The sequence below is a fragment of the Ahaetulla prasina genome, chromosome 2, assembly GCF_028640845.1.
Source record: "Ahaetulla prasina isolate Xishuangbanna chromosome 2, ASM2864084v1, whole genome shotgun sequence".
NCBI lineage: Eukaryota > Metazoa > Chordata > Lepidosauria > Squamata > Colubridae > Ahaetulla > Ahaetulla prasina.
The window spans coordinates 221,780,016-221,793,201 of record NC_080540.1 but is presented as its reverse complement, the minus strand read 5'-3'; the positions used below and the strand labels follow the sequence as shown (position 1 = coordinate 221,793,201).

At 38.8% G+C, this 13,186-nt stretch overlaps 1 protein-coding gene across 1 annotated transcript in view; it reads right to left on the bottom strand.

Moving 5' to 3' along the window:
• Window positions 1–13,186, bottom strand: part of FREM1 (FRAS1 related extracellular matrix 1) — a 111,998-nt gene that overhangs the window by 3,700 nt on the left and 95,112 nt on the right. The window contains exons 30-35 of the mRNA XM_058169048.1: window positions 10,125–10,274; window positions 6,450–6,679; window positions 3,198–3,245; window positions 2,378–2,533; window positions 1,668–1,796; window positions 328–443 (exon numbers count right to left, since the gene is read on the bottom strand). Of these exons, the coding sequence (XP_058025031.1) occupies window positions 328–443; window positions 1,668–1,796; window positions 2,378–2,533; window positions 3,198–3,245; window positions 6,450–6,679; window positions 10,125–10,274 (829 nt within the window). The remainder of the gene's footprint in view (window positions 1–327; window positions 444–1,667; window positions 1,797–2,377; window positions 2,534–3,197; window positions 3,246–6,449; window positions 6,680–10,124; window positions 10,275–13,186) is intronic.

The window sequence follows — 13,186 nt, the reverse complement described above, 5'->3', positions numbered from 1 at the left end:
CTTCTAAAATGTCTTCTTGCCAAATACCTCATTGTTTTATTTTGTCTTCCAATAGAGACGAGCCAAACCATGGTTAGGTTAAAAAGTTGTTTGCCTCAGACAATTGCTTTTGGGCATTATGAAAAGTCTAGAAGCCAGACTGGGTAACCTTGGGCCATTCATCCTCTCAGCCCAGTCCACCTCACAGTTTGTTGTTGTGGGGAATATAGGAGAAGGAAGGAGTATTATGCATATTCACTGCCTTGAGTTACTAATAAAATAATAAAGGCAGGATAAATGTCTAATAAATCCATAAATAAAGCTGGGTACAAATAAGATTGTTCCTACCGTGTCTTGCAAGCTTGGGCAGCAATCGCCCATGTGGTTTTTGGCTCAATGATTAGGATATAGCATCTTCCATCATGATAGGTCCATCCTGACTGACAAGTTTTCATTTTAATATCCTGGAATAAAACCATTTTTAAAAGTTCAGAATGATTTGCTAAATTGTCCACCTTGAAAGAAGTGATTGACTCCTTTCAGAACTGGGCTTGGGAAAGATAAGAACGTTGATTAATTGGGTCATTTCTGTTCTAAACTATGAATTTGGCTATTATTGCATTTCTGATGGCATCCGGTTATAAATGAAACAGAAATACTGCCTATTGCTTGGCAATAATAAGAATTCCTGAATACATTACCACAAAAGCTTAATTATTCTTTCCCTTCCTGTACCTTCCTGTACCATGTGGGGAAGGATTTTTTTTATTATAATATATGCCTTCTACAAGCTCATAACTGAAGTACTTGACTATCTCTGCTTTTGCTTGTTTTCGTAAGGTACATTCAATATATCTAACCATAATAACTTACTTGGTACACCATCTTCCTTATAGCATGCCACAACTGTTCCCTCATGACATATATCTTCCTAGAGTTATAATTTTTGTTGTATCAATAAATGGGCTTCGATTCACAAACTTATGTTTCCAAAATTGCAGTACAGGTAATTCTCGACTTATGACCACAATTGAGCCCAACAATTTCTGCTGTTAAGTGACACACATTTGTTAAGTGAGTTTTGCCCCATTTTACGAACTTTCTTGCCACAGTTGTTAAGCGAATCACTGCAATTGATAAGTTAGTAACCCCGTAGTTAAATGAATCTGGCTTTTCCGTTGACTTTGCTTGTCAGAAGGTCACAAAAAGGGAGGATATGACCCCAGGATACTGCAGCCATCATAAATATGAACCAGTTGCCAAGTGTCTGAATTTGCTCACATGACCATTAGGACGCTACAACGGTGGTAAGTGTGAAAAATGGTCATGTCACTTTTTTCAGCACTGTTGTAATTTTGAACAGTCACTAAAATGAACCTTTGTAAATCGAGGACTACCTGCATTCTCTGATAATGAGTGCATTTACATTTTTCTCCCTTCAAAGTTGGATGTGGGATCAAACTGTTACAATAACATTTGGCTTTATATATCTCAAAAGTTAAGCACCCTGGGTACAAGGTGTTCTCTTTCCAGACATAGGGGTAACCAGATTCCTTTCTGCCTTCATCTGTATCCCTTATCAGTTGTAAAACAATTTTTTTTGGCCAGTGGTAAATTTAGAAGAAAAAATAATACACACACACACACACACACACACACACACACACAGAGGAAAAAGAGATCCCTACCTTGTCTGTGTAGTTCCATAATGTCCAGGCAGTACCATTGCACAGAAACATCTTCTGTATGTTTTCTTCAAAATACAAGAAACCCTTCAAATTTGGTGTGCATCTATTTGGAAATGAAAGGCTGTCAACCTGAAAATGAGTAAGACATTTATGAAGTAAACAACAGTTATAAACGAGTGTTCTGAAACAGAATACCTGAAATATTAACCTTCTATATTGTTTATTCTTTATTTTTAAGATGTTTATGTATTTTTGTTGATAGATGTTAAATCAGTGACATCATTGAATAAATCCATCATTTTAAAACCTCTTTCAGAATTAAAGAGGTACAGGCCCCAAACCAAGAACGGTGATTTTTAGCTTGGAGGAATTCTTTGTCCCCTATGTTCTTTATTCTTTTCACATCTGTAGGCAGATTGAGTACTCTACTATCTGTATATACCATAAACTCTGTGAACTATTAGGGAAGGTCTGTCTTCACCCTCTTTCTTTCATAAATTAATGACAACAATTAATAATAATAATAATAAACATCTAATAAATGTGAACTGGTCAAGCTTCTGGCTTTAAAAATGTTTCAAAATTCACCAGAGAGATGGAACCCTATCTTCCTCTGGCTCTATTACCATCCCTCACCATTGGACAATCTACTCTAAAGCTGCTGGGAACTTTAATTCTGGAAGGGGACATCTTCCCCAAAAGGAACATACCAGAATGCTGGAGTCTGCTTGAAGAACTTCCATTTTCTTGGTGGAAGCTACATTTTTTCTTGGGTTTTTTTGGCTTCTTAAAGATACAGGTCCCATCTTGGTTTTTCTAGGCAAAGAATTGTCCTTATCTACTTTTAACCCTGTCATCCCATGGTACTTTGTAAAAGATAGAAAAGAGAATTTCACACCAGTTAATTCCAAAGGCATTTAATTAACAGAACTAAAAAAAAAAACAAAAGAGAGAGAGAGAGAGATGGTTTGGATATACAAAAAAGACACAAAGGTACCTAATATCTGTGGGAATAATATTTAAAGTAGAGCTGCTCCTGTCATATATAAAATGGGCAGTAATTTTTGAGAAGAAATAACATATGCAAAATAAATTGATAGATCCTCCTATTCTCTTTTTCTCTATTTTTACATGATTTGTTTCCAATAGTATATTCTGGATAGGGAAGCTTATTGGGGATATGAGGGTAAATGGAAAAATGAACATGGAAAGCATTACTCCACTCGTCATTTACAAACATATTTTGCATTAAAACAGTTGTTCTTACTGCTCCTTGCTTTTGCTCTTAAGATTCAGCCTACATGCTCAGCTTCGCCCTATTTCACACCTAACATTGACCAAGGCAGTTTAAATAGTTGTCATCACCATTTCTAAGCCAACTAAACTGAAAATACATAGAATTAAATCTATACTAAACATTTTTTACATCACAGAAAATAATGTGTATCCTGAATTTATTGAGTATTCTGTGTAATGGAGCTATAAATAAATATTACAAATAAAGAACTTGTTACTCAATAATGCTCTTACTTTGAAAAACTCATCTGTGCCATTTCGAAAAATAAAAGAGGGATGAATCTGAAAGGAAAGGGAGAAGTATAGCTGAATAACGGAAGCAAAATATAATTTGTATATTTTCCAAAGGTAGTTAGTAGTATTGACCATAGTTAGAACATAAGACAAAACTTTATATAATTTGAATAATTTGGGAAAAGGGAGAGAACTTTTGAATTACAAATACAAAATTCACCCAGAAAAATAGAGCCTTTTATTATAAACAAATTGACATTAGTCAACTTTACCTAACTTTCTTTCTGATTTTAATTTATTAGTTTTGTACTCTTGGCTTTCTATTCTACAATTCTTGGAGCAATTTCCCATTCCAAAGGAAGCAATGAAAAGCAAACAAATCAGCTTTTTAACCTATATTTGAATAGGTTTTTTGGCACAATACACCAATATATAAAAGGGAAAATATTTTACAATCCCAACAGAATGGTACATTTTTAAAAAAGATTTCTTTAGTTTATCTGAGCATAGAATAGAATAGGTTTTTTTTAATGATTCTCTGAATTTTTGACCCCTAGGGAGAATATTTCGCATGGCAGGGGAATCTTTCTCTAAAATGTGCATTACCATTTCTGATTAAATTATTTCAGCTTTTGTCATGCTTCAGAAAACAGTGAGATCTGTCTGACTAATAAGAATATTGTAAGGAAGTACATATAGAAGAACTGGCTTTAGGCTAAGGTCAAGTAGACAGTGACCTAAGAATATGCTAAAACTTTAGGGCGTGCCAAAATTGTGGTCTGAAAAACACAATAAAAAAAGCAAAATACTGAAACAGCGCACAATGTTAAGGTAATGCATTCACTCAAGGGTTAAATATAATTTTGCAGAATTGTTGCCCTATGACAAAAATAGCTGATGATGTAATTGAGAATACTGTGTAAATAGGGTAAAAATATCTGAGAAACAAATTGGGACTGGAAAATCTTAAGAGTAGGACACATAACTCAAAGAAAAAAAGAAACAAGAGGTCAAAATCAGGCAATGAGCTAAACCATAGGAGGTGCCAGAATACGACTCGCCTAGGGCATCAAAATGTCTATAGCTGGCCCTATACACTAATGACACTACAGATAATCCTTGACTTACCACTGGTCACTTGGCAACCATTTGAAGTTACAACTGATCCAAAAAAGAATACTTATGAACCAGATTCGAAGTTCTGACAGTTTAGTTTAGTTTTAGTTTTATTAGATTTTTATACCGCCCTTCTCCCGAAGGACTCAGGGCGGTGTACAGCCGAAATAAAATACAGAGTATATACAATTAAAAGAAATTAAAAGAAACTATTAATAAATGGCCGATAATTTAAAAATTTAAAAAATTTACAAATGTTTAAAATCTCTAAAACCCCAATTTAAAATCACTATTTATGCCAGTCCTGCTTGAATAAATAAGTATGTTTTTAGCTCACGACGGAAGGTCCGAAGATCAGGAACTTGACGTAAGCCAGGGGGGAGTTCGTTCCAGAGCGTTGGTGCTCCCACAGAGAAGGCCCTACCCCTGGGAGCCGCCAGCCGACATTGTTTGGCGGACGGCACCCTGAGAAGGCCCTCTCTGTGAGAGCGTACGGGTCGATGGGAGGCATACGGTAACAGCAGGCGGTCTCGTAAGTACCCGGGTCCTAAGCCATGGAGCGCTTTAAAGGTGGTAACCAGGATCCCGAAAGACCACAGGAAGCCAGTGCAAACTACGGAGCAGAGGTGTTACGTGGGCGCCTCGAGCGGCTCCCATTACCACTCGCGCAGCTGCATTCTGGACTAACTGCAGCCTCCGGGTGCACCTCAAGGGCAGCCCCATGTAGAGAGCATTGCAATAATCCAGCCGAGACGTAACCAGAGCGTGAGTGAGTTGAGTCCATTATAGCTGCAACTCAAGGATTACCTGTAACCCAAGGGTGAAATGCTCCCGGTTTGGACCAGATCGCCCGATCCAGTAGCGATGGCGGCGGGTGGTTCGGACAACCTGTAGCAAAAATCCCTGCTCCCCTCCTCCCTGCACGCCCGGCTGAGCCGCACAATCATCAGAGGTTTTTTTTTTTACTTTAAAAAGCATTTTTTCTTCAGCCGAAAAATGCTTTTAAAAGTAAAAAAAAAAGCCTCTGATGATTGTGCGGCTCAGCTGAGATCGTCAAAACCATTTAAAAGCATTTTTTCTACAACCTCTTTGGCCGAAGAGGTCGTAGAAAAAATGCTTTTAAAAGTAAAAAAAAAAAAGTTGGCCACGCCCACCCAGTCACATTACGCACACACACACACACCAAGCCACGCCCACAGAACCAGTAGTAACAATTTTTACATTTCACCCTTGCTGTAACCTTAAATCATAGCTCAAATGCCTTTTTTCAGCCTCATCGGCAATCAGTCTCATTTTTAATAAGTCAGGTGAGATTTTCATGAAAACATGCATATCACTTTGAAGCAATGCTTTTTTTCCCCCTGTTCCCGGGATGCCTTATGCACGGTCACTCATGCTCTGGTTACATCTAGGTTGGATTACTGCAATGCTCTCTACATGGGGCTGCCCTTGAGGTGCACTCGGAGGCTACAGTTAGTCCAGAATGCGGCTGCGCGAGTGGTAACGGGAGCTGTTCGTGGCTCCCACGTAACACCACTACTCCGTAGCCTGCACTGGCTTCCTGTGGTTTTCCGGGTGCGCTTCAAGATTTTGGTTACCACCTTTAAAGCGCTCCATGGCTTAGGACCCGGGTACTTATGAGACCACCTGCTGTTACCTTATGCCTCCCACCGACCCGTACGCTCTCACAGAGAGGGTCTCCTCAGGGTGCCATCCGCCAAACAGTGTCGGCTGGCGGCCCCCAGGAGCAGGGCCTTCTCTGTGGGGGCACCGACGCTCTGGAACGAACTTCCCCCTGGCTTACGTCAAGTGCCTGATCTTCGGACCTTCCGTCGTGAGCTCAAAACACACCTATTTATTCAAGCGGGACTGGCATAATAGTGTCAAATTTTAATTTGGGGCTTTATTAATATTTTTAAATTTTTAAAACTAAATTTTAACCGGGTTTTATTATTTATATGTCTATTTTAAATATTTGGCCTATTTAATAAGTTTTTTAGATTAATGTTTTACTTTGTATATTTGTGTGTTTTTTATATGGCTGTACACCGCCCTGAGTCCCTAGGGAGATAGGGCGGTATAAAAGTATGAATAAATAAATAAAAGTATGAATAAATAAAATGAGGCAACACTTACTATTTTGCCATTTCCGATGACCCGTAGCTGGTTCCTTGCAAGATTCACTGAGCTGAATTTGGATGGCTTATCCGGTCTCTGTGCTATCATCTCTTTGGAATGGGGCAGCAGGATTCCTTCCAAATTAACACTGCTGTGTTTGGAAGATGAAGGAGAACCTGGAAGTGGTCTTTCTTTCATCCATAAGTTCTGAATATTTTGGCTTGTGGAACGGAATGAATTGCACTGACCTAAAAAGCAAACAAGATGGCAGATGGTCAGTCTTTTTTAAAAAAAAACAAATAATAATAAATAAAAGCAGAGAATTGGTCACATTGATATGGATGATGAAACAGCTTGTCATTAAAAATGGGATGGTAGTTCATCTGATATCCATTTAGTTCTTTTAAATAATCCTTATTTCTCTGCTTAATTTGAAAACTGAAAAGCAGTTTTAGAAGTTTGATGTGAGAGATGAAGAAAACATAATTTCTCAAAATTGCAAAAAAAGGTGATTAAAAAAACCTGTTTGTGCCCAAATTTTATGGACATAAACTCAACGTTAAAACTTTAGCAATAGTATAATCACACAAATACTGTGCCTCTTTTTAATTTTTTTTAATCTTGCCTTTCCTCCTGGAGTGTCAGTTGTACTCTTCTGATCTGTTTGATTCAGAGAACTTCACAGCTTTGAAGGTTTGACTTTTGATGTCAGCTGTGCTTGATCGCAAGCCAATGTGAACATAGTTGGCCTAGATCTTGATTTTATTTATCTAAATATTTTAGATTGTTTTCAAGCCATAAACAGCCTGAGACAGCGTACAAAATTAAAACTAGTTAAACTGTATTGAGAAGTGAAGATAAAAGGAATAAAAAGAATGGGAAAAGCAGGCGCCCATATTAGGATAGCCAACTAAACGTTACAGGCTCGCCCACTGTGCTAAAATGTTTATCATTTCTAAACGTGGATCTACCCATATTTTTCGGACTATAAGACACACTGGACTATAAGACATACCTAGATTTAGAGGAAGAAAACAAGAAAAAAAATAGTGTTTGGCCTCTGCGTGTCCCATTTTTGCCCTCCCTGGCCCCCAGAAGAATTTTGCAGACCCATATTCACCAAAAACGAGGCCATTTTTGGCCTGCAGAGTGCTTCTAGAGGCCAGGGAGGGTGAAAACGCGACATATGGAGGGTTCGGGAGCTCAAAAAATGGCCCATATTCTGTTTATAAGACGCACCGAAATTTGCACCCACTTGAGGAAAAAGTATGTCTTATACTCCAAAAAATACGGTGTACAGACAATATATAATTATTCTAATAGGGAGTCGCTATCTGCATTAGGTATAAATGCTGCATTTGCTCTCTTGTTCTTGCTCTCTTTTTTAATAGTGCATATTTATGCTTTTGAAGATGTAAGGGTAGGCATGCTTCTCTAGCTATTCAGCTATGCAGAGTGGTTCAAAAGTTAATCTCAGTGGATGCATGATATCCAGATATATACTGTGATGCAGCAGTACATCTAAAGTCAACATTGTTTAAAACTTGGTTGCCAGGACCTTTGCTCAGTTTATATTCTGAGCCGGTGACGCCCTTTCCTGGATAGGGAGGTTCTCCAGTCGGTCACTTGGTCATCTCCCGTTTGGACTATTGCAATGTAATCTACATGGGACTATGGTTGAAAAGTATTGTTCTGTCTCCTTCCCCACTTCGGAGTAACGAGCTGGCCTTCAGCCAGTGGATTCATGGCTCTTATCAGTCCTGGCAGAGAAATCGCAGCTGCCTGCCAAAGTATTTATTTATTTATTTATTTATTTATTTATTTATTTATTTATTTATTTATTTATTTATTTATTTATTTATTTATTTATTTATTTATTAATTAGATTTCTAGACCGCCCTTCTCCCAAAGGACTCAGGGCGGTGTACAGCCTTATTTAAAACACATAGGTACACAATACAAATCCCAAATTTACAATACATTTAAAATGAAATATTTAACCGGCCAATTTAAAACTAAATCAAAAGACCAATATAAAACCCTAAACTATAAAATTATAAATAGATTAATACAATTTAAAATTCAATTAAAATTAAGTTAAACTAAAATATTAAATTAAAATAATATTTATGCTAGTCCGCCCGATTGAATAGCAGAGTCTTCAGTTCCCGCTTGAAGGTACGGAGGTCGGGAAGTTGGTGTAACCCTGGAGGTAACTCATTCCATAGGGTCGGTGCTGCCACAGAGAAGGCTCTCCCCCTGGGGGTCACCAGCCGGCACTGTTTGGCTGATGGCACCCGGAGCAGGCCCACTCTGTGGGAGCGCACAGGTCGTTGGGAGGCTATCGGTACAAAAGTACAGACAAATGACTCACAGAGTAAGACTTCAGCTCTCTTTGAAACGGTTCAGCTAAGCTTTTGCTCCCTGTGGAGTGCGAGCAGTCCCAAAGCTCCTTATATATCCTTCCCTTTGATGACGCCGCCTCTCTAATCTTCTGAAGCGCGGGTTAATCCAAGCTTGATTATTATCAGCTGGGTCTTAGGGCGTAGCCTGAGGAAGGGAGGAATCAGGGGATGACGGCCTCATTACGTCCTCCGACTGGCCTGGTTCTGGCTCCTGGAGCCAGGTCAAAGGCATCGGAGCTCCTGAGGTAAGCCTTACCGGCCTTCCCCATCACTCGGAGTCACTTTCGGGCATGGGGCCAGGTTCGGGGGTTGGAGTCACAACAAGTATCCAGAAGCTTTATCTGATACAAAATGCCATTTTGTATTAACTGAAGTTTCTGGATACTTTTAAAAGGTAGCCTCACGTAAAGCACATTGCAATAGTCCAAACAGAAGCAATTTTGGGTGCCCAAAGAACGGTGCATGTGGCACCTCTACTACGTAGCTGCATTGGGTGCCAGTCTGCTTCTGGGTCCAATTCAAGTTATTGGTTATGACCTTTAAAGCCCTACATGGCATGCAGCCATGTTATCTACAGAACCGTCTTCGTCCCATTACATCAGCATGTCGCACCCAGTCACCCCACAAATAGTGGGGTGAAGGAAGAGAGCTTTCTCTGCTGTTGCCTCTGAAGCACTCTTCCCCCTGAGGTGAGGCGGACCATCACTCTCCTGCCCTTCCAGAAAGTCATGAAGATATGCAGCCAAGGGGCTGGTTAACACCCTGAAAGCTCTTCCCTGCCTTTTCATTACTTTTTAAAATTGCTCGCCCCTTTTAAATTTTATATACTGGGTGATTTATACAATGGGAGGTTTTAAATATGATAGATAAACAAACAAACAAACAAACTATTTATTTATTTATTTATTTATTGGTATTTAGCATCTCCTTCCAAAACTGCATCCTCAGAATTACCCCAAACGGCCCTATGATTAACAGGGAAAAGAGTGGAAGGGTTATTGCAAGTCCCACAAAAAGGAGCTATGAGCCACAACTCCATCTGTGTATCAGTCAGATTCTAGATCTTTTGGTAGATGCCAATGGTTTCTGCTCTTCTGGTTGTTTGTTGATTCCTCCATGCTGTGCTCCCTCAGCGGAAGAGAAGGGATCTGCAACTTTCTATCTTTTAAGAAAGAAGTGAAGCATTATGATCCAAAGGTGCTAGGCAGGTACATTTGTGGGTTGAAAAATAAGCAACTGCTCAGCCAAGATTGCTCCAGATTTCATTAGGAAGATTAAAAGAAAATACCTCCTTCCGAGTCCAAAATTCTCACTATAGCTTTTGTCCGAGTGCCAAGAACAGCATTCACAGGGGAGATCAGAGCCACTTCAAAGACCTCATCCTCTTCCTCTAATCCATCATAGGTAATTGCTATATTCCACATCTTGGTTGACATTCCTACCAGAAGTAAACATTTTAATTACACTTTAATTGCTTTTTCAATCAACCTAGGTGTCGAAGAAATATATTAATTAACATGTCTACAGCTATAACAGACTGGCTTGTATAATTCTATTGTGCTTCTGCCCATTGATTGGACTCCTGTGGCTTTCCGAAATAACACTAACTAGAGATCAAATTTGTTCCTAAGCACTGATGATTCCATTCAAATAGTAACAAAGATTGGTTTCCTACAGGGTAAATGGATGGGGGATAATAGCATGCAGTTCAGGAGGGGAGGACTGGCTCTTCATGTAAATTTTTAAAAAGAAATTAAGAGAACTCTTCATTTTGAAATCTTAATTGCAAGGAACCAACTTGTGTTTTGAAATATTGTCATTTTCAATCACCCATCACCAGGAGCTCTGTTCCAAGTGCCAGGTATATCTGTCAAACACCTTGAACAGAAGCCAATCTCTCGATTGGAAAGTCCAAGTAATCTGTTCAGCTGTAAGTAGAAATAAGTATCCCATGCATTGCATACACACATACATACATCCTCAAAAAAAAGTCTGAGAAAAACGAAAATGGATAGAAGTTGCTACTACTACCAAAGCAAATTTGGAGATTTAGCCAGAAAGTCCAAGAAATCTTGAAAAGAAGAAATAAGTATTGCAATCTCTTAATTGCTACTGAGTTTGGCTTAACGCAAACACTCAAAATATATTTGCAGATTCTCATCTAGAAAAAGAACAGTGGAATTGTCAACAGGATAGCATAAGAATATGAAAAGCTAATTAATGCCTTTAAAAAAAACAAAACTTTCTAAGAGTAAGAGCAGCTTAATAGTGAACCCAAGTATCAGAAAAGGGTTGGGCTCTCACTGACTTAATTTGTTCAAACATTTGTCAAGGGCATTGAGCTCTTGCAATGCTTAAGTGGCTGGATTGGATGGCCTAAATGACTCCTTTCCACATCTGTGCTTCTTAGGATTAATGATGGTGGCTACATTTTTGGCCCAAGGAACAAGAACAATGCTTCCTTCTTGAGATCTTTTAAGATCTCCTTCTGTTGGATTGTAAGTACTGGAGCTGCAGCTGACCCTAAGTTTCCCAAAGCTGCTATTATTGAATCAAAATGCTGCTATGGAAATCCTGCATGCCAGCATCAGCCATTCAGAAAGGAGTGTTTTAGAGTGACATTTTTTTGACTGATGTATTCCAAACACCTATTTCCAACAGAGAATTCACAAGAGAGAAGGAATTTTCAGCCACTCTGTAACTATTTTTGCACACAGGCAAAAGAAAGCAAAGAAATGTGTCTATATGTCTTTTCACATCCGTTACTTTTATTTGGGGTTTCTGTTCTATTGTCAGGATGAGATATTTTTTAATGAACCTAATTGAAAATGACGTGCTTATTTATATGTAGTTATAAATACTTCTTTAAAGTTAAAGTAATAATAATAGAGCTGTGGTGGCGCAATGGTTAGAATGCAGTATTGCAGGCTGATTCTGCTCACTGCTAGGAGTTCGATCCTGACTGGCTCAAAGTTGACTTAGCCTTAGCTCTCTGAGGTCAATAAAATGAGGACCCAGATTGTTGGGGACAATATGCTGACTTATGGTGTATAGTGCTATGGGGCGGTATATAAGTCTAAGTGCTATTACTATTGCTAATAGCAACAGTCATAGAAAAAGTCTGGTAATATTAAAATGAAGAAAGAAAAGCACTATTATATCAGTATTTTGTGAGGTCCAAATAAAGTTCTAAAGAAGGTCCAAAACATTAGATAAGTTCATATGAGAGCAAATGTCCCTTAAAACAGAGGTCTCCAACCTTGGTCACTTTAAGACTTGTGGACTTCAACTCCCAGAATTCCTCAGCCAGTTTTGCTCTGGGAATTGAAGTCCACAAGTCTTAAAGTTGCTAAGGCTGTTTACGTTGCAAAAGAAATAAATATACTGAATGTATAGATCTACTTTACTTTTATAGAACATGACAGCACCTGAAGCTATTTACAAATGAGAGTTTTTCTACCAGTATTCTCTGAAGCACGGGTCTCCAACCTTGGCAACTTTAAGACTTGTGGACTTCAACTCCCAGAGTTCTGGGAGTTGAAGTCCACAAGTCTTAAAGTGGCCAAGGTTGGAGACCTCTGCCTTAAAATATGCTGGTCCTATTACTGTGGGTCTTTGAAAGGCTATGCCCTGATCTTTGAATTCTGGAACAGAAGCCGGCTCAATTGTTCTGCAGTCATAGTCCAAATATCTGGATCTTATCAGATAAACCAACTACAGCCTTTTTGTAACTGCTGAACCTCTGAGCGATTTTCTGTCCATTATACAGTAATTAGCCACATGGAATGTTATCATCATGGACAGGCTACCTTTGTCTGACAAATACCACAGATGACCTATCAATCTAAGCTTGAGTCACAGAATAACTGCCCAAGGGGTCAAGTATAAGAGTGTCATCACAGCATCTGCAGTAGGGATAAGAGGAGAGGAAAGGGCCTGCGTATCATGATATTAAAAATGCTTTTGTATCAGATTTCTTGTCTCAAGAACATAACTCTGCAATTTGTTCAATGATTTCATGATGCACATGTTATCATTCTGACATCATTATAGCTTGGAATTTTACTTCATAATTCAGACAAGGACACCAACCACCTCTGTCTGCTTTGGTTTTGATTTATATCTGTCAATCCATTGCCTTCTTTTATTTTTTATTAGATTTTTATCCTGCCTTTCTTGCTTTCACTGTATACATAACTCAAGGTGATAACATAACCCAATACTCCTTCCTCCTCCTATTTTTCCCATAACAACAACCTTGTGAGGTAAGTTGGGCTGAGAGAATTATTGGCCCAAAGTCACCCTTTTATGCCTGAGACAGGACTAGAATTCACAGCCTCCCGTTTTAGG